This window comes from Panonychus citri, unplaced genomic scaffold, assembly GCF_014898815.1.
Source record: "Panonychus citri isolate SS breed McGregor unplaced genomic scaffold, ASM1489881v1 Contig00135, whole genome shotgun sequence".
NCBI classification, from domain to species: domain Eukaryota; kingdom Metazoa; phylum Arthropoda; class Arachnida; order Trombidiformes; family Tetranychidae; genus Panonychus; species Panonychus citri.
In genome coordinates, this window is record NW_026515540.1 from 1,714,392 (window position 1) to 1,732,415 (window position 18,024).

Below are 18,024 nucleotides of genomic sequence, written 5' to 3' on the forward strand. Positions count from 1 at the left end.
AAAAAAGCGTAAATTAGAAACAATTTAAGTTGAATGAGACTTTTGGAAAAAAATTTCGATAGTTAATCAACAATTAATATCTATCACTGTTGATTTCAATATTATTAATACTGTTTAAATTGTTAATCATTTCATGTTCCGGTGAAGTGTTTGGAGTATTAGTTGATTGGGTCCATAAATTGTGGCCAGTTAATTGTTGCCTTTGATCAAATTGTTTAGATGTTGATGCATTGGTAGTTTGATGATAATCGGTTGATTGTTTAACTTGAGATGATGCTTGTTGCTGATTATGAGTTAGTTGATTGTTGTACTGTTGTAATTGTGACGCTGATTGTTTACCACTAACGGTAATTAACTCTTGTCGTCGGTGATGATCACGTAGTCCCGTTGGTTTGAAAATACACCGACACAATAAAAGTTTCATTGATTCCCGAAAATCTTTCATATGATAAGCATATAGAAGTGGATTAACAGCGGAATTAAGGTGAGAGAGGACAATGAAAGTGTCCACCAGCCAATCGGGCTGTCGAAGGCTGAAAAATGCCTCCAGGGTATTATTCAAATACAAGGGAATCCAACAGAGCATGAAAAATATAACGATAATTGCTAATTTTCTGGCCTTTTTAACTTCCCTCCGGTGGTAACTTGTTGATGTTAATCTCCTTTGATCATATGATTCAATTGATCCGTTAATTGTTGATTGTGGTGATGATTTATCTGAACATTTTGATGATAATCTCATCATGATTAAACAATTTTCACAACTACGACAGGAACTTGATTTAATTGTTGTTTTAATTGAATCATTGGTTATTGTTGTTGTTGTTGTTGATGTTGATTGTGGTGGTGATGAGGATGAAGATGATGCTGATTGATTGTTGAGATATTGTCGATGATAATTTTGATTAGCATGATGATGATAATGATGATATAATTTACCAGATAATGAAGATGATGTTGATCCACAATTGTGAGGATAATTATTATTATTGTTATTCTGTTTAATTAAATTGTTCCCTGATCTTTTTGAACCATTTTTATCAAACAAGGTTGAAGTGCGAATCTAAATTAAATTAAAAAACAAATTAAATTCAGTATTAAATCATCATAATCAATAATTGTTCATGTCTGTGGTAAGTTAATCAAATGTTAATCATTTTAATCACTTGTTAGACTATTAAATTGTACAATATGTATTATATCAATGATAATTAACTTTTGATAAATTATTAAATTGCTTGACCATCAGTCTCATGTTAATTTAACAATATTGTATATTGTCAAGTTGATTAATAAATTGCTTTCAATTTGATTGATTTGGTGAATTATTATCAACTATTTTCCTTTCACAATTTAATTGAACCCATCAAACATCTTGATTAGTTATCTTGAGCAATTTAATAATATAAAGTCATCAGTAAATTGTATCAATATAATATAATAATAAAGTAAATGAACAAAATTAAGTTAATCTTGAGAATCAAAATAATAACTTGAATGACATATCATTCTGACCTTGATCATCAAGATTATTATTACTTAATATTATCAATAACTGATCAACAGGGTAACATGATTAAAGTTGTTGATTCTGTCTGATAAAGATTAACAATCAATTCCCAGTTATGATAATAATCAAAGTCCCAATTGTAACCAGTTGAGTTTCAAGTAATTCTTGTCAAGCAAATTATTTAAATCTCAATATTTATTCACAATCCAGGAATTGAATTCATGATGACAAGAAAAATGAACAAGATGAAATTGGATGAGAAAAAAAATTCACATTTATCATGAAAAAATTGAGTTGAAATTTTCAATTCTCAGAATTGGAAAGACAAAAGTTCTGATTCTTATATAATCCATTTGAAATCTCATCTAAAATCATGATAAGTTCATGATAGTAATGGATTCTTATTATCATGATATCAGATAAATGTTGAGAATATGAATTGAGACAGAATTACTTTTGTTTCCATATGAATCAAATTTCCAACTGAATTTTAATATTATCATGAAATTGAGACAACATGATGATGATCATCATGAATGATTAATAAATTGTTATTAACTGTGACACTTTAAGTTATAGTTATCAACAAAAAAGTAACTGTAACTGACAATATAATAATAATTATATCATAACAATCAACAAATTGTTTGTGTGTGTGTGGGTTTAACTAATAATATGTTGTTACCATTGGAATTAAATTATTGTTTGTGTCCAGTTAACAATCGTAGTGGACAATTTACTAAATCAATATCCTGTTAATTAATTGTAATCATGTTCCAATATTAATAAATTATAAATCAAAAGGAAACTTTCACAATGAGTGGAAAAATTTTTCTTCCCGAAATTATTATTGTTGACATTTACTTGGAATTGTTTGATTATCAAATTGTTGAATCAATGATAATTTGTTATCACAATCAATTTAATGGAGATAAAAATTAACTTAATTGTAACGTGACCTTATTATCAAGATTATTATAGAGAATAGTTTTTACCATAGTGATAACAATTAAATTAATCATTAATGGATAATAATTATTTACCGTTAACTTTTCACTCTTGGCTAGTTAATTTTGTTACGATCAAAATTTAGGATCAAATTGTTATTAACTTGATTACTATTGGTGATTAAGTTAAAGTAATTGTTTTCAATCATTAAGCTGCTTTAGTAATCAAGGTTTTTATCACTATCATTATGATGATGATCAAGTTACAATCATAAAACTGTTGGAAGTTAATCAATTTTTATCCAAATCATTTGGATTATATTGTTGTTGGTTTTTACTTATTTTGATTGTTACAATTAAGTCTGTAGATGATAATCATCGGTAAGGCTTGATTATGTGTATCAATTGAGACAATTTGTTAAATTGAAACAATCAAGATGATCAACAATCATTGTGACTATTTTTGCCTGAGAAACAATTTGTATTTGGATTAACTGGATTAACTTTAAATCTGTGGTGAAAATTAAAAAAGTACAAACTAAATTAAATTGCAAACTAATATAATAATCAAAAATCATCAGTTGATTATGAATCAGAATCAAATTTAACCTCTAATTATTATTAGATTATCATGATATATCATTGAATTAAACATACCTAAAGCTTTTGATGTGATATATTGATGAAAATTAATTCAGTTTCCTGAGATAAAATTTTCATGAATCAAATTAATTCAATAGGATAATTGTCTGAATAATAGATTATCATATATCCATTAAATTGGTTTCTAATATCAGAATCAAATCAATTCCCAGTTGGACATAATCAAACTGACCAGCAACAATCAATATTAACCAACTAATTGGTTTCAAGCTCTTGATTGTAATAATAATAATGGATACCAAGATGAATGATTAAGATGATGATTAACAAAACAACATGAGATTATATCATTATGATAACAAATCAATTAATTTGATGAAGTATAAGCCAATCAAATGAGTTTTAATGATTGATTTCAACATTCAGTTAGCTTGACTGTCGTTACATATTTCATCAAGTTAATTAGTTAATTTTGTTTGTTTCTAAATAATTGTATTGATAATAGACAATAATTACCACCACCAGGTAGATCCTCAGGTAAGCAAAAAACATAATTAACGCTGGAAAAACAATCGTAGCAAAAAATAAGAAGACGAGAAAATCGTAATCCATAATCGAGAGAAAGAAACATTCGTGCGACCGATTAGGTCCATTATTCCAGCCGAAAAGCGGCAAAAACCCGACCAGTGCACCGATAATCCAACAGGTAATTATAATTATTCTCGCCGCTGAGCCTGTAACAATTAACGATTAGAATTAGAATTAGTGAGAAGCAAAAACTTTCGAAGAGGAAAAAGTAATCAAACAAATTTGGAAATCGATTGATAAATCGACTGGTCAACTTTTCCTTTAATTAAAATTAGAACTTTTTTTTTCGTCACAATCAAAATCATCTCAACAGTTAATTGTTGAATTAGTTTTAATCGTTATTTGGTTGATTGTTGTTATATTTTATCATTAATAGTTTTTCTCGCATTTAATTGTTATTGAGTTTTGACTTGTGGCTTTGTTGTTGTTACTTTAACCTAATTTAGTGGATTTATTTTCTGTATGATTGTTAAGTCCAATGATTTAATTAATTACTATGGGATAATATTATCACAATCTAATCAAATTAACTTATTTTGGGTTTAAAGGTTAAACTATTGGTGAGTGTAATCAATTGATTCTATTGGTAATCATATTAGTAATACCTTAATTGTTGTTGGGTTATTCTGATTTAATCTCATGGAGCTGGTTAATTATTGGTTGGATTGAGTTGCAATCAATTTAAATTAGTTGTTATTGTTTTACTATTTTAATCAAATTTAGGTTATTAGCATGAAGATTGTTAATCAATAAATACTCATCAACAATTAACTAAATTTTAGATTTGTTTCTGTTTTTCAAGGTTTTATTTTGTTTACAATTACCATTTGATTGTCAATAAATAATTAACACTGATGATAATTAATCACATTGTCACTTTGATTAGATGATTAAATGAGACAATCAGATTAAATTTGTAATTGTTAATCAATCAAATTTTAAAGAATCAAAATCAATTTTTTTTGTTATTCCAATTTATGGTTTGACTTTAATTACTTTGAATTGTGTTTATCTTAAAGCTAATCCAATTAACTGTGATATTATTGTTGATGATTATCTTATATAACTTTAATTGCTTGAAAAATTTTGAGCAAAATCGTTTACGTTAATTAACTATCATGATAGAAAATTTCATTGGAAAAATAAACAACCTATTAACAAAATGAAAGTGAGAAAAAACCAATCACTGAATTAAAGTTAACAATTGTAACAATTAAAAAGTTACAATTCTGAGGAAATTTTCATGAAAAATATGATTTAAAGATCAATATTTAATCAGTGATCATTAGAATTGTGATTAATTGACTCACTTGACATTCGCGAGTGATAATTAAGCGGATATAAAATGGCCCAGAGTCGATCGAGTGACACAGCGACCAGATTGAGTATCGAGATGGTACAAAGTACCACGAGAAGGGACAACATTGTGAGACACCCGGTGAACGCATCTCGAGGAAGTCCAATTCGCGTTGAAATGGCCGAGGGAACACCGACAAGGCCGACAAGTAGATCGGCAAGGGAAAGACTAACAATGTAAAAATTAGTGACCTTACGAAGTCGACGATCTTGAATGAAAACAATTATCGCCAATAAATTACCAAAAAAGGCCAAAATGGCCACTGCGACCTCGACTATTGTATAGCCGAGCGGCAAACGGAGGGAAACAGTACCATTGGTATTGTGAATACTGTCCACAATGTATTGAGGGGCGAGATGATGAGTATCCATGTGTTGATGATAATCAGCTGATGAATGAGAGGCAGATGATGATGCGGATGAAGTTAATGATGAAGATGAAGGTGAAGATGAAGATGATCCGGTTGAGGTGGAAGATGAAGTTGAATTTGACAATGAAGATGATCCAATTATCATAGAGTGAGAATTACTTACCACCAAATTGACTGGTAAGGTGTAACCCATGATAACAATTAACTTAATCACTTTGATCACCAATATGTGATTCTTTAATCATCAACACTAATTAATGAGCATTTTGATTAGCAAATACTTGATTTGTTTCCGGTCACAAGTTTCATCATCAAATTAGTTAGTTTGATTAACTGATTGTAACTCAGCATTTGAAATTAATTGTTTATTTTTCTCATCGTGTAATCAATTTTTGCTCAAGATGATTACTGTTGATTAATTAACACAATGATACTAAATAATTAACAATGTAAAGATGATGATAACTGAAGTTATCACTTGAAGATACTGAGGTTGACTAACTGTTGGGAGGATGATGATGATGATGATGATGGAGAAAGATAGGAAAAGGGGGAGAGAGATGATGACGATGTGATGATGATGATGATGATCAAGAGGAGGAAGATGAAGTGATGACGATGAAGATGATGATAGTTAATCAATGTAGACTTTAGTTAATAAAATCAGTGGAATTCAATTAAATGGGTTGAGATTTAATTTCTCATTCAATTATATTACTTTTCCTTGATCACAACTGATTCCTTTCAATTGTCTGTCATATTTCACAAAAATGGACAAAATATTTAACTCTAATTGTTGAGAGTTATATTTGGTGATTTAAGTTTATTTGAAACCTTGAGAAACTGATTTAATTATTATTTTAATCGGTTATATAATTAATCTTATTAAATTTAAATTGCCTTAAGGTAATAATAATTTAAAAGTATCCACGCACAATTTAAGTTAATTGTATTTATTTACAGTGACTGTTGGGGTTACGTGATTAAAATCACATCGTTGAAAAGTTAATTGTTGCCAATCACCAAAATCACTCGCTCATTAATTAAACTAATTGTTGTATTGATCTTTTTGTTTACCCTCTCGGTCAAATTTACAATCAATACCTTATACCAATGTGAATGTCCTCTGATAATTTACAATTTGACATTCGTTAGTGAGGTGAGTGAAAATTAGAAAAAAATTTTTCTTTCTCCTCCAACAATTAACTTAAATTGTTACACTTGCGAAATTGATAATTGAAAAATCGATGATCGTTTCTTGGAAAACTCACTAGATGTCGCCAAGAAAAGATAACCGATTATCGATAAAAAGGAAAACCCGGTAATCGAATAGAATCGAAAAAATCGAAGTTAAGGTGAAAATCGTAATTCGATTATTCTTTCAACCAACAGAAAATTTTAATTCTATTTAATCAATTGTTTTTTTTTGTTTTGTAATTGGTTCATCAATTTTGATTCCGATTAATTCTCTGGTCTTTATTAGTTGACTTTATCACTCTGCTTGGAAATTTATTTATTACCTATTCTCAATCTATTTATTTTCTATCATCTTCTCATCCCCATCACCAAAAGCATCTTCTCATCACATTATCTCATCAGCATCACCTCTAGTTTTTTCTGCCACTCACCATCTTTTTTTTTTCTCTCTTCTTTTCTTTCTGTGATTCTAATTAATTCCGCTAATTGATTGAACCTGACAGCTTTTTTTTCGCTCTATTCTTTTCTATCAATTCCGCCGTGTGAGTGTTTAGTGTGCGCGGTGTGTTTGTCTGTAGTAGTGGCTGGTTTTCTGTACGAATTCTGTTCTCTTATCTCTCTCTTTTTTTCTCTCTGTCTATACCTCTCCCTATTTCCATCTCTATTCTCTTAGCTTGACTTCTCTCCCTTTTTTTTCTCCCTCTCTTACTCTCTTTTTTTTCTCTCTTTCCCTTTTCCTGTCTTTTGCTTTTTTCTCCTCTCTCGTCCTCCCCTTTCTCTTCTTCTTCTTGTTTAGTTATTAATTCCAAGTGCTAGTTCTTGTGGGTGTGCAAGCTTTTTTTTAAACGAAAAATTAACAGAAAACAAAGAAAAGATAAAAGGTAAAGAAATTTTCGATTATGGCTTGGACACCAGCTCAAGATGGTATTCAACAAATTCTCCAGTTGCTCAAAGAATCCCAATCACCGGACACCCAAACTCAACGAGCTGTTCAACAAAGATTGGAAGAATTAAATAAGTGTCCAGATTTTTGCAATTATCTAGTATTCATTTTAACCAAATTAACTAGTGAAGATGAAGCCACCCGATCATTAAGTGGTCTCATATTGAAAAATAGTTTAAAAGCTCACTGGTATGAGTTTCCTCGTGAGGTTACCGAGTACGTGAAAGCAGAATGTCTTAACAGCATTGCCGATCAATATCCATTAATCCGAGCGACCAGTGGTATTCTTATTACAACAATAGCCTCTAAAGGTGAATTGGCCAGTTGGCCTGAATTATTACCTCGTTTATGTATGATGTTGGAATCAGAAAACTATGCCACATGTGAAGGTGCATTCAGTGCCTTACATAAAATATGTGAAGATATGGCGGAATCATTGGACTCTGATACAGCTAATAGACCATTAGATTTCTTAATACCAAAGTTCCTTCAGTTTTTTCGTCACGCTAATCCTAAAATTCGTGCTCATGCCATAGCTTGTGTCAACCAATTCATCATGATTAGAAGCTCATCATTGATGGCTCACATCGACACGTTCTTAGAGGTAACCTTTCCTTTTTTACTCTCCTCTTCTCTTCCTTTTCTCTTTTCTCTCTCTTTTTCTTTTTCTCTTTCTCTTTCTCTCTCTTTTTTTCTTTCTTTCTTTCCACCTTTCTCTTTTCTTTTTTGCTTTCACTTTACTCTTATGTTACTCTTTTTCTCCTCCTTTTCTTTCTCTCTTAAAAAGATTGTTGTTCATTGAATTAACTAATTGATTCTTATTTATTTGTTTTCTATTTTTATGACAGAACCTTTTCCATCTGGCCTCTGATGAAGAACCTGAAGTTAGAAAGAATGTTTGTCGAGCTCTAGTCATGTTATTGGAAGTGAAAATAGATCGACTCATACCACATATTCATAATATTGTAGAGGTACATTGATGATAAATCTAATTAATACTTTATTTTCCCTTTTCTAATCGCCCGTTTATGTATAAACTTTGACATAGCCGTTCAGACAAGAAAAGGAGATTAATCAATGAATCTGAAATATGTTTCTAATGTATCTTTACACTTGAAACATTCCTTGATTCTTTGACAATATTTACTAATTAACCTTGTCTTTTGATTTTACCTTTCAGTACATGTTATTGAGAAGTCAAGATCCTGATGAGATAGTAGCACTCGAAGCCTGTGAATTTTGGTTAAATTTAGCTGAACAACCGATCTGTAAAGAAGTCTTAAGTCAACATTTACCCCGTTTGGTGCCCATTTTAATGCGACGCATGAAATATTCTCAATTAGATATAATTCTATTGAAAGGAGATGTAGAAGAAGATGAAATGATACCAGATAAAGAGGAAGACATCAAACCTCGATTCCATCGATCTAAAACTCACACTCAAAAACACAACGACGAAGGAGGTGATGAAGCAGATTCAGATGATGATGATGACGATGATGATGATGATGATAATGATAGGCATATTGCTGAATGGAATTTAAGAAAATGCTCAGCAGCCGCGCTCGATGTTTTAGCCGGTGTCTTCCGTGATGATCTTTTACCTGTGGTTCTTCCAATATTGAGAGAAACTCTTTTCCATCAGAATTGGGAAATTAAAGAATCCGCTGTTCTAGCACTTGGGGCAATCGCAGAAGGTAAACAAACATCAAAAGGGCAACATCCTTTTCTTTTTTTCTTCTTCCTATTGATGAATTGCTTCTAGTGAAGATGAACTCTAATCTTTTCCTCTTTTCATAAATACTTTTAGGGTGTATGACTGGAATGATACAACATCTCGGCCAATTGGTACCTTATCTCATTACGTGCCTAAGTGATAAGAAAGCTTTAGTCCGATCGATAACTTGTTGGACACTAAGCAGATACTCACATTGGGTTGTCGGTCAACCTCATGACAAATATCTTAGACCCTTGATGACCGAAGTATGTTCAATATTGACAATTCTATAAATTAATGGAAATTCAGATTAATTAACCAACTTTTTCTTTTTAGCTCCTTAAACGTATTCTAGACGCCAATAAAAGAGTACAAGAAGCTGCTTGTAGTGCATTCGCCACTTTGGAAGAAGAAGCTTGTACTGAATTAGTACCTTACCTAGGATTTATTCTTGAAACTTTGGTCTTTGCATTTAACAAATATCAGGTAATTTGTGCTTGACAACAAATATTGTAAAAGATTAATTTAAGTTGATGATTTATGATTTAAATTGAATGAATCATGTGAGAAAAACAGAATTTTTTTAACAACCACCCCTCTTTCTCCCTTTCTCTCTCTCTCTCTCTTGTCTTTTTTGTTTTAGCATAAAAATTTACTCATCCTCTATGATGCCATTGGTACACTTGCAGACTCGGTGGGTCATCATTTAAACAAACCTGAATTTATCAATCTATTGATGCCTCCATTAATTCACAAATGGAATTCATTGAAAGATGATGATCGAGGACTTTCTCCATTACTTGAGGTAAGTAATTAGAAATCCTATCAAATTAACTGGATTATTTTCTAACCAAATTTTATCCTCAAGAAAATTACTAACGTGAATCTATTTGGTATGTTAATTTCATTTACTTTATTCTTATTCGCAGTGTTTATCCAGTGTAGCTACAGCTCTTCAAAGTGGTTTTTTACCGTATTGTGAACCAGTTTTCAAACGTTGTCTATCTCTTGTAGAGCAAACACTTAATCAAGTAGCGGTAAGTTATCGAAAAACAAATAAAATCCAAACAGGATTATATCTTTTTCCTCTCTCCCTTTTTTTTAACTTGAATCTCATTTACTTTATTTATCTCTCATCTTTCCTTGCAGGCTAATAGTACTCACCCTGATCATTTTGACCCACCGAACAAGGATTTCATGATTGTCGCTCTTGATTTATTGAGTGGCCTTGCCGAAGGTCTTAATGGTGCTTTGGAGTTTGCACAATTAATAGCTTGTAGCAATGTCATGATTCTTTTACATCAGTGTATGCAAGTAAGTTCACTGATATCAAATGTTAGAATATGTCATCATTTACAATCTAATTAACTTATCAATTGATCTTTATTTCGTCTAATTGTCCATTTACCTTGAACTTTCCCACTCTGAAAAAAACTCAAATTTAAGGACGTTCTTCCTGATGTTAGACAAAGTTCTTTCGCTTTATTGGGAGACCTTACAAAAGCTTGTTTTCAACACGTTAAACCTCTTACACGTAAGAAATTACTACAATCGTTTTGAATTATATTTTTCTCGATTCTTTGATTGAGTTGCTAGTGAATTGAAAAAAAAACTGAATGATGATAAATGTTTGCGATGATTTAATATTTCAAGTTTTAATGAACCATGAGTCTAGCAAGAGTATTCGTACTGTCTGACTGTTTTTTTTTTCACTTTTCATTTTCTCAATCAGTAAATCAATCCATATAAATCAGCCAATTATTTACAATCATATTAATTCATTTTTCTCATTCTCCTATTACAGCTCAATTCTTACCTATACTCGCCCAAAACTTAAAACCTGAGTTCATTTCTGTTTGTAACAATGCTGCCTGGTCTATTGGAGAGATGGCAGTTAAAATGGGACCAGAAATGAAACCTTACATCCAGATAGTTTTACCTCAATTAATTACGATTATCAATCAACCTGATACACCAAAAACTCTCCTAGAAAATACAGGTTTGTATTATTACATTTAAATACCTGAATTGATCTTTCTAATTGTTGTTACAACAATTATAACCGTTTAGAAAGTATTACATTTATATGTTTTCACAATTTTGTGACCAAATATCAAGAAAACACTTTTTTTAGTATATTTATTTACCTTTCTGTTTTTCTCTTCATCTTTTCTTTCTTTTTTTGCTATTTCTCTTCTCTCTCTCTCTTTATCATTTATTATCATCTCTGTCACTCTTTCATCCAAATCCTGTCATATATATCACACAAATTGCTTCCATTACGTTTTGTGAACCAATTTCATTTATATCAAAATTAATTTGACTTATGCATAAAACCCACCATCATATTTACCACCAACCAAATCAAAAAAAACTCAATTAATGCGATTTACCAAATTCCGAATCATCAAACAATCAAAAAAAAATAATTATCTTTGAAAATATTGTTAATTGTTGATATAAAAAAAATCTGAATGTAACTGAACTGAATTAATAGCCATTACAATTGGCCGTCTTGGCTTGGTATGTCCTGAAGAAGTCGCTCCTCATTTACAACAGTTTATTCGCCCCTGGTCTGTAATTTTAACTTGAATTTCATTCTTTTCTTTTCTTTTCATTCCTTATATTGCGTCTCACCTAAATCATGTTTATCTTTCTCTCTATCTCTCTTTCTCCCTCTCTTTTTCTATTCCTTATTCTCTGGCATCTCTCTTTCTTCACTTATTTCGAAACTTTTTAATATTCACCACTTTTTCTCCCTTCTCTCTTCTTATTTTAGGTGTATCTCTCTTCGTCATATTCGTGATAACGAGGAAAAAGATTCAGCTTTTCGTGGTGTTTGTGCCATGATCGGTGCTAATCCAGGAGGAGTTGTACAAGAGTTTATGTATTTCTGTGATGCTGTTGCTTCTTGGAATAATCCAAAACCGGACTTGAAAGCCATGTTCAACGAGGTAATTATCAATTAATCGTAAATTAAATATTTGTTTTGGAAAAATTAACAAACAAAATCACGATGTTAATCATATTTATTTATTTTTGTTGACAATGATCATCGATCATTTGCTTTTCACACAAATTTTTTTTCGTTTTAAATTTTTTTTTTAATATGAAATAATAACTCTAATCTTTTTGATGACATCTCTTCCCTTCCTCTGCGTCACTTTAGATTCTCCATGGGTTCAAAAATCAAATTGGCGAAGAAAACTGGAACCGATTTGCTGACCAATTCCCAGCAGCGTTGAAGGAAAGATTAGCGACTAATTATGGAGTCTGATTTCTCTTTTTGGGTAGTAAAGCAATGATTTCAAAAAAAAAGTGTTAATCATCATAACCCTGTGAAAGAAGGTAATTTGCAGCCATGTTTTCGTTTTTATCACACGAAAAGTAGGCTTCAACTACCAAATATTCAGGGAATCCCATAGCTTTCAGCTGTTGATGAAAAAGAAGAAAAAAAAGAAAAGTGAATTGTTAGTAACATGATATTTTTGTTATACATCAAACTCTCGCAAACAACATCAACATAACATTTCATCACCGGAATCTTTTGTTTCCTTTAACCCTAACTATTTCCCTCTTCCTTAAACTGTCCTGAGAAAAGTTCCAATCCTGTAAACAATCAAAGCTTTTTTCAATCAACAAAAAATTCCAATGTTCGTATCTTCTTCATTCCTTACTCACTCTCTCGCTCTCATCCTTTCGTCCTTTTTTTCATAATAATATCTCCTAGCTCTTTATATACATCATAAGCACCCCCTCTCACAAAAAACAACCACACATTGTCCTTCTTGATAAGCTTTATGAAAAAAAAACTATGCTATATACAAGATGTTAACATATTGACTGACTATAAAACAATTAATATTCATTGATATAAAATTTTTCACAGGCAATCCCCAAAAACTTTGTCCCAATCAGTTGAAATTTGTTGACCTTTATTATCTTGTTGAAAAGAAACACTTTACCCCTCTCATAGCTTTATTTGTAAACTAAGATCATTTTTTTCTGTTTTCTGTCACAAACTCTATATAAAAATCCTCATTATCCTTTCCTCATCCTTTTCTCTTCCGTATCATTTTCACTTTCCCCTTTTTATCCTTTTTCCTTAAAAAACGCATGTATGTATCTTTTTCATCTTCAGTGCTCATAAAACAATTCACTCACTTGATATAACGACACCCTTTTCTCAAACATGCAAGCTGAATTGAAAAATAAGTTGAATAAAAAAAGCTGACTCAATCAATCAATCAATCAATCAAATCTCCAACTTATTTCGGTTCTTCTATTTCACTTTAAATTGGACTCTGGTGATTTCTAAATAAATAGTTTTAGGATAATTACTGAAAGATATTAGAAGTTTTCTCTCTTACCCGATCAATGGCTTCTTTATCTGCGGGAGTTACTTCAACTGAACCAACCAGTTGATCGATTCCTCTAACACCACCACCGCCACTTGTTGGATTGCCTATAGTTGGTGGAACAGCCCCAGTAGCTTGTCCACCAGGCTCATCATTGAGCATACGAACAAAAGTTTCTTGATTACGGTTAATTAGATCGTATAGAGTGGGATTAGTTTCACGAATTTGTTGCATTAAACTGTAAAGAGATAAAGGATCGGCTTGAATCATTTGTCTCATCTGTAAAAACATTGGCTGAGTACGAAGGAAAGCCAATGGATTAGAATCAGATGAAGCAACGTGTATATTTTCAGTCCTTGGTGTGGGTCCACTGGATTCAATTCCTCCGACTGGAACATTAATATCATTTCCAGCGACATCCAATGGTAATCCATTAATTAAATATTCGACAGCTCTTTCCGGATTATTGAAACTGGCTTTAAGTGCTAATTCCACCTCAGGGCGATTATAACCCATCTCCATAATCTGTTTAATCATATCTTCAAATTGGTCTCCTAAAACTAAATTTGATTCGGCAGAGGGAGTAGATACATTTCCTTCTTTGCCACTTGTTTCCTTTTTAACTGAGGTTTTACTCGCTTCTGTCGATGTACCAGTTGAAGCTGCACCACTAGTACCAGAGGCACCGATAGCTGGTGTAGAAGTGGATTTGTTTGGAGCACTTGTAGTGGCACTTGGTGTCGATTCTGTTGTTGGAGCCGCTTTGGGTTGGAGAACCATCAAGACAACATATTTGGCCTCATCGATTTCACATCCACTAATCTTACTATCATCACTCAAAATTTTCCCTAGAGCATAGATTAAAAAAAAACGAAGAAAAGAATTAATACCAATGGCAAACAAAAAAAGAAAATAAAGTTTCTAAATATTTTCACATAGAAAAAAAAGTCATAAGATGCGCAAAAAAAAAACTAAAAGATAATTTGAATTGTTAAAGAAAGTGAAGAGGATAAAAAAACTATTCTTAAAATAGTAACACTTTTAAACCTACTAACCTGCATAAATCAATTTCTGATTAGCCACTGCGAATGTTGGTCCTTTCGTTTCTTCAATTTTCTTCTTCAAATCAGCGACCTGTGGATAAGAAGAAGATCAAATCAATTAGCAAGTGGAAAAAATCTAATGATAAACAATCAAGTGAAGGGCTTGAAAATTCATCAAAACTATGAGACAAAAAGAGACAAAAATATACCTTTTCTTCAGGATCAATCTCAATTTTGAATGTTTGCTGGTTCAATGTCCTCAAAGTAACCAACATCTTGAAGCATGTAATAAAAATGGTTAAACAATCAGGCTCTGAAAAGGATAAGAAACAAATGATGACAATTAATTTAACTTCAAGTTGGGATAGAAGAATAATCAATTCAAGTGATTATCAGTAAATCATTGAAATGGAGAAGAGATAATTGATCAACAGAGTAACATGGTTAAGTCAAATGAGTAAGCAAACATATTACAAAAAAATAATCACAACCACATTCATATTAATGGATAGAAATGGGAAAAAATCACACAGAAAAAAAAGAAAAGAGAAAACCAAATGAGAAGAAAGGGAATGAGAAAGAGAAAAAGAGAAAAAAGAAAGAGAAAGTAAGAGAACTAAAAAAAAAGAAGTACAAATAGATATAGAACTGGAATTGTTAACATTATGGAAAATGTTAACATTATCAGTTTTATCTTTTTAATTTAATCGGTTGATCAGTTAATTGATTTACTTACCTGGAATATAAGAGAAATTAAAGAAAAATAATAACGATAAACAAAACTATTCACAAGAAAATGAAGAAAATTAAACTGATGATGAAAAGAAATAAAAATGATTTTCAAGTCAATTCTATTCTAACTTAACATGTTCTCAATAGAGGGAACCACTTTCGGAGAGAAAATCAAGTGAACCGGTAAAATTTAAATTCTTTTCTAAATGAGAATTTTAATTTTAATTCCAATTAATTTCCAATTGTTTTCCTGTTTTAATTATTCTCTTAACTAATTGATCATTTTTATTCTTCAATTTTAATCAATTATTTGTATCGAATTTGGTGCTGGTTAGGTTACCCAAGAAGTAACAATATGTTCCTTTGGATGAGACAATAAAAATTACGAAAGTAACATAGGTAATTATGGATTTTTGTTCCCTTATCATTTACATGTTAATCTTTGTTTGATTTTTTCTCTTGTTCTTGATTAAATTCAGGCTTAATTGTTTTAAAATTCTATTGATGATTACGACCCTGTTTCCTTTCACCAGTGCTTTTAATTCATTCTTTTATTCTTCCTGGTGGTTGATTCTATGAATTTGCCAACAACCGTTATTGCGACTCCATCGTCATAATATATAATAAACAATGTTCATCTATTGGTATGTTTATGTTTATTATCTATTCTCTTTAATTGTGCCTCTTAATTATTCATCATTTTATCAATTTTATTCTATAATTTTCTTTCTTCATCATAATGTATTCAGATAATTGTTTTGAATGATTTGATTATCTTTCCAATGGTCAGTAATGGTTTCTCAATTTTCATTGATTTCTTATGTTTTTTTTGTTACAATATGTTTGATTGTTATAACTGTTAATCCAGGTAATTGGATGGTTATTTGATTGTATATTTAAACGTTAATAGCTGATAGGAAAACAATTCTGTGAGAGAAATTGATTTATTCGTGAAAAAAACCAAAATTATATTGATGACGATAATGAATGTAAACCTTGAGATTTCAAGTCTACTCATGTTACTATTACATTTCAATTCTTACCACATTCATTTTCATTCATTAATCATTGATTATTTTCTGATATTTTTTTCTCCTTTTTCGAAAACCAAATCAACATTTGCTGATATATGTAAACAATCATCTATTCACTTTGGTGTTTGATTTAGATAATCCATAAATTGAAGCCAATTACACCATATCTTATAATTATTACTCCACAAAATTTGATTCCTTTACCCTATCATCTGATTTTTCAATGGACTGTAACTGACCTCATCGAGATAAATGTTCAACCAATAGGAATTAGGGTGAGCTTTATTTCTGATGTTTATGTTTTTCAATTTTCAACAATTTTCAACTGGTTAACCTCTAATCCATTATAATCTATTTTTAAAGTGATCTATTCTCTTTTTTTTCCTCATATTCTAGTGCATTAGATTTACCAGCTTACCAAGAAAGGATAATCTACCATAATCCATCGTAACTATCGTCAGAATGACCGCAAATGGTCAATCTTCAAGTGAAACTATTGGTTGTGATACTGAAAGTAAACCTGTCATGAATAAATTCATTAACGATGGATCTTTTCTGGAGACATTTAAGAAGATGCAACAAGAGCAGCAATTAAAGTCGCAACAATTGAATTTAAAAGCCTTAAAGACAGAATCAGCTGATGGAAAAGAATCAATTAATCATACTAACTCTAATCAAGAAAAAGAATTAGTTAAAAAAGAAGAGCAAACAATTATTAATTCACCAAATGAAGATTTGTCTAAATCATCTTCATCTTCATCTTCATCCAAAGTTATATTGGTAAGTTATCAATGGAGATTTATATTGTTCAATGCAACAATTAGCTAATCTTTGATCTTAATTGTTTTCCTTTCTTTTCTATTTTCAGGGTAAACGACGAAATCAAAAATTAAAAGTTGGCATAATTAAACGTAATCGACAAGAAATCGAATCCAATGACGATAATCAAGACGCTTGGACGAAATATATGAGAGAGGTCAGAGAATACAAAGAAAAGTATGGCGATGATTCCGATAAGAAACGACCATTGGTCAAGTAAATCGTTAACCCACAATCTCATCAATTGTTAATTGAAGACCAACTTCTTGCCATCATTTAACCATAAACATCATCTCTGGTTTAATTATCAACAAATGACTGCTCATCGATTGGTATCATCTCAAGTGCATAACAATTAACAATTGATTTTAAATTGTGCAGTTGATTATTGTTTTAAATGATAAACACAATAACTATCTAACCAAAACTGATGAGGAAAAAAAAAGACTGGGATAATTACTTTTAGGTTAAAATCCATTGTGAGCCTGTTAATCAACCAGCAATTGATTGATTAGGAATAAAATCCTAGAATCCTTTAAATCCTTGTAATGCAAATTTTAGTCAATTTCATCCCAAATTCATAACTATTAATAGATTGATAGATTATAACTTCCATATTTAATCCTCCTTTTTAATTGTAAATTATCTTGTGCAATCAATTGTAATTTTAAGTCATTTCTGATTGTTTTTATCAACTTTTTAAACTCCATTAAAATATATTGCGAGAAATGATCAAATGTTTAGTAAACAAAAATAAAGACAATTGATCATTTTTGGCTCAATCATTTCAATGATAATCGATCGGA

The 18,024-nt window shown here is 30.8% G+C and overlaps 4 protein-coding genes across 7 annotated transcripts; 2 read left to right on the forward strand and 2 right to left on the reverse strand.

Annotated features, from left to right (window-relative positions):
* Nucleotides 1-61: 61 nt before the first annotated feature.
* On the reverse strand, nt 62-6,072 carry LOC128391933 (octopamine receptor beta-2R-like). The gene is made up of 3 exons (XM_053351894.1): nt 4,959-6,072; nt 3,577-3,794; nt 62-1,063 (listed from the first exon to the last, which is right to left on the reverse strand). Exons 1-3 carry the CDS (start codon nt 5,566-5,568, stop codon nt 74-76), a joined length of 1,818 nt encoding a protein of 605 aa, XP_053207869.1. The 5' UTR covers nt 5,569-6,072; the 3' UTR covers nt 62-73.
* Nucleotides 6,073-6,767: 695 nt separating this feature from the next.
* LOC128391929 (transportin-1-like) lies at nt 6,768-13,479 on the forward strand. Of its 2 annotated transcripts, XM_053351890.1 has the most exons (13): nt 6,772-8,119; nt 8,364-8,486; nt 8,696-9,212; nt 9,326-9,498; nt 9,569-9,718; nt 9,876-10,037; nt 10,162-10,269; nt 10,382-10,546; nt 10,679-10,766; nt 11,037-11,231; nt 11,730-11,805; nt 12,012-12,186; nt 12,402-13,479. In XM_053351890.1, the coding sequence occupies exons 1-13, from the start codon at nt 7,472-7,474 to the stop codon at nt 12,507-12,509; spliced, it is 2,688 nt and encodes an 895-aa protein (XP_053207865.1). In that variant the 5' UTR covers nt 6,772-7,471; the 3' UTR covers nt 12,510-13,479. The 2 variants fall into 2 exon arrangements, 1 of the variants encoding a protein (XP_053207865.1); XR_008325905.1 differs by lacking the exon at nt 11,730-11,805 and having other exon boundaries at nt 6,768-8,119.
* Nucleotides 12,244-15,509, reverse strand: LOC128391939 (UV excision repair protein RAD23 homolog B-like). The gene is made up of 5 exons (XM_053351901.1): nt 15,370-15,509; nt 14,843-14,946; nt 14,646-14,724; nt 13,603-14,438; nt 12,244-12,664 (listed from the first exon to the last, which is right to left on the reverse strand). The coding sequence occupies exons 2-5, from the start codon at nt 14,906-14,908 to the stop codon at nt 12,554-12,556; spliced, it is 1,092 nt and encodes a 363-aa protein (XP_053207876.1). The 5' UTR covers nt 14,909-14,946; nt 15,370-15,509; the 3' UTR covers nt 12,244-12,553.
* Nucleotides 15,510-15,570: 61 nt separating this feature from the next.
* LOC128391945 (telomerase RNA component interacting RNase-like) lies at nt 15,571-18,015 on the forward strand. 3 transcript variants are annotated; one of them, XM_053351911.1, is made up of 5 exons: nt 15,571-15,764; nt 15,845-16,009; nt 16,534-16,674; nt 16,763-17,179; nt 17,268-18,015. In XM_053351911.1, exons 4-5 carry the CDS (start codon nt 16,862-16,864, stop codon nt 17,436-17,438), a joined length of 489 nt encoding a protein of 162 aa, XP_053207886.1. In that variant the 5' UTR covers nt 15,571-15,764; nt 15,845-16,009; nt 16,534-16,674; nt 16,763-16,861; the 3' UTR covers nt 17,439-18,015. The 3 variants fall into 3 exon arrangements, with proteins under 3 accessions (XP_053207886.1, XP_053207885.1, XP_053207887.1); XM_053351910.1 differs by having other exon boundaries at nt 15,573-15,764; nt 16,796-17,179; XM_053351912.1 differs by having other exon boundaries at nt 15,573-15,764; nt 15,899-16,009; nt 16,796-17,179.
* The last annotated feature ends 9 nt before the right edge of the window (nt 18,016-18,024 follow it).

Bases quoted from the DNA above. Each gene is read 5' to 3' on its own strand.
- LOC128391939 (XM_053351901.1), bottom strand. From the start codon at position 14,908: ATGTTGGTTACTTTGAGGACATTGAACCAGCAAACATTCAAAATTGAG. The intron at 14,725-14,842 runs GTATATTTTTGT...TCTTATCCACAG, and splicing joins AGATTGATCCTGAAGAAAAG to GTCGCTGATTTGAAGAAGAA. The intron at 14,439-14,645 runs GTTAGTAGGTTT...TCTATGCTCTAG, and splicing joins TCAGAAATTGATTTATGCAG to GGAAAATTTTGAGTGATGAT.
- LOC128391929 (XM_053351890.1), top strand. From the start codon at position 7,472: ATGGCTTGGACACCAGCTCAAGATGGTATTCAACAAATTCTCCAGTTG. The intron at 8,120-8,363 runs GTAACCTTTCCT...TTTTTATGACAG, and splicing joins ACATCGACACGTTCTTAGAG to AACCTTTTCCATCTGGCCTC. The intron at 10,270-10,381 runs GTAAGTTATCGA...CTTTCCTTGCAG, and splicing joins AAACACTTAATCAAGTAGCG to GCTAATAGTACTCACCCTGA.
- LOC128391933 (XM_053351894.1), bottom strand. From the start codon at position 5,568: ATGGGTTACACCTTACCAGTCAATTTGGTGGTAAGTAATTCTCACTCT. The intron at 3,795-4,958 runs GTGAGTCAATTA...TAATTGTTACAG, and splicing joins TTATCACTCGCGAATGTCAA to GCTCAGCGGCGAGAATAATT. The intron at 1,064-3,576 runs GTAATTATTGTC...AATTTAATTTAG, and splicing joins TGAGGATCTACCTGGTGGTG to ATTCGCACTTCAACCTTGTT.
- LOC128391945 (XM_053351911.1), top strand. From the start codon at position 16,862: ATGACCGCAAATGGTCAATCTTCAAGTGAAACTATTGGTTGTGATACT. The intron at 17,180-17,267 runs GTAAGTTATCAA...TTCTATTTTCAG, and splicing joins CTTCATCCAAAGTTATATTG to GGTAAACGACGAAATCAAAA.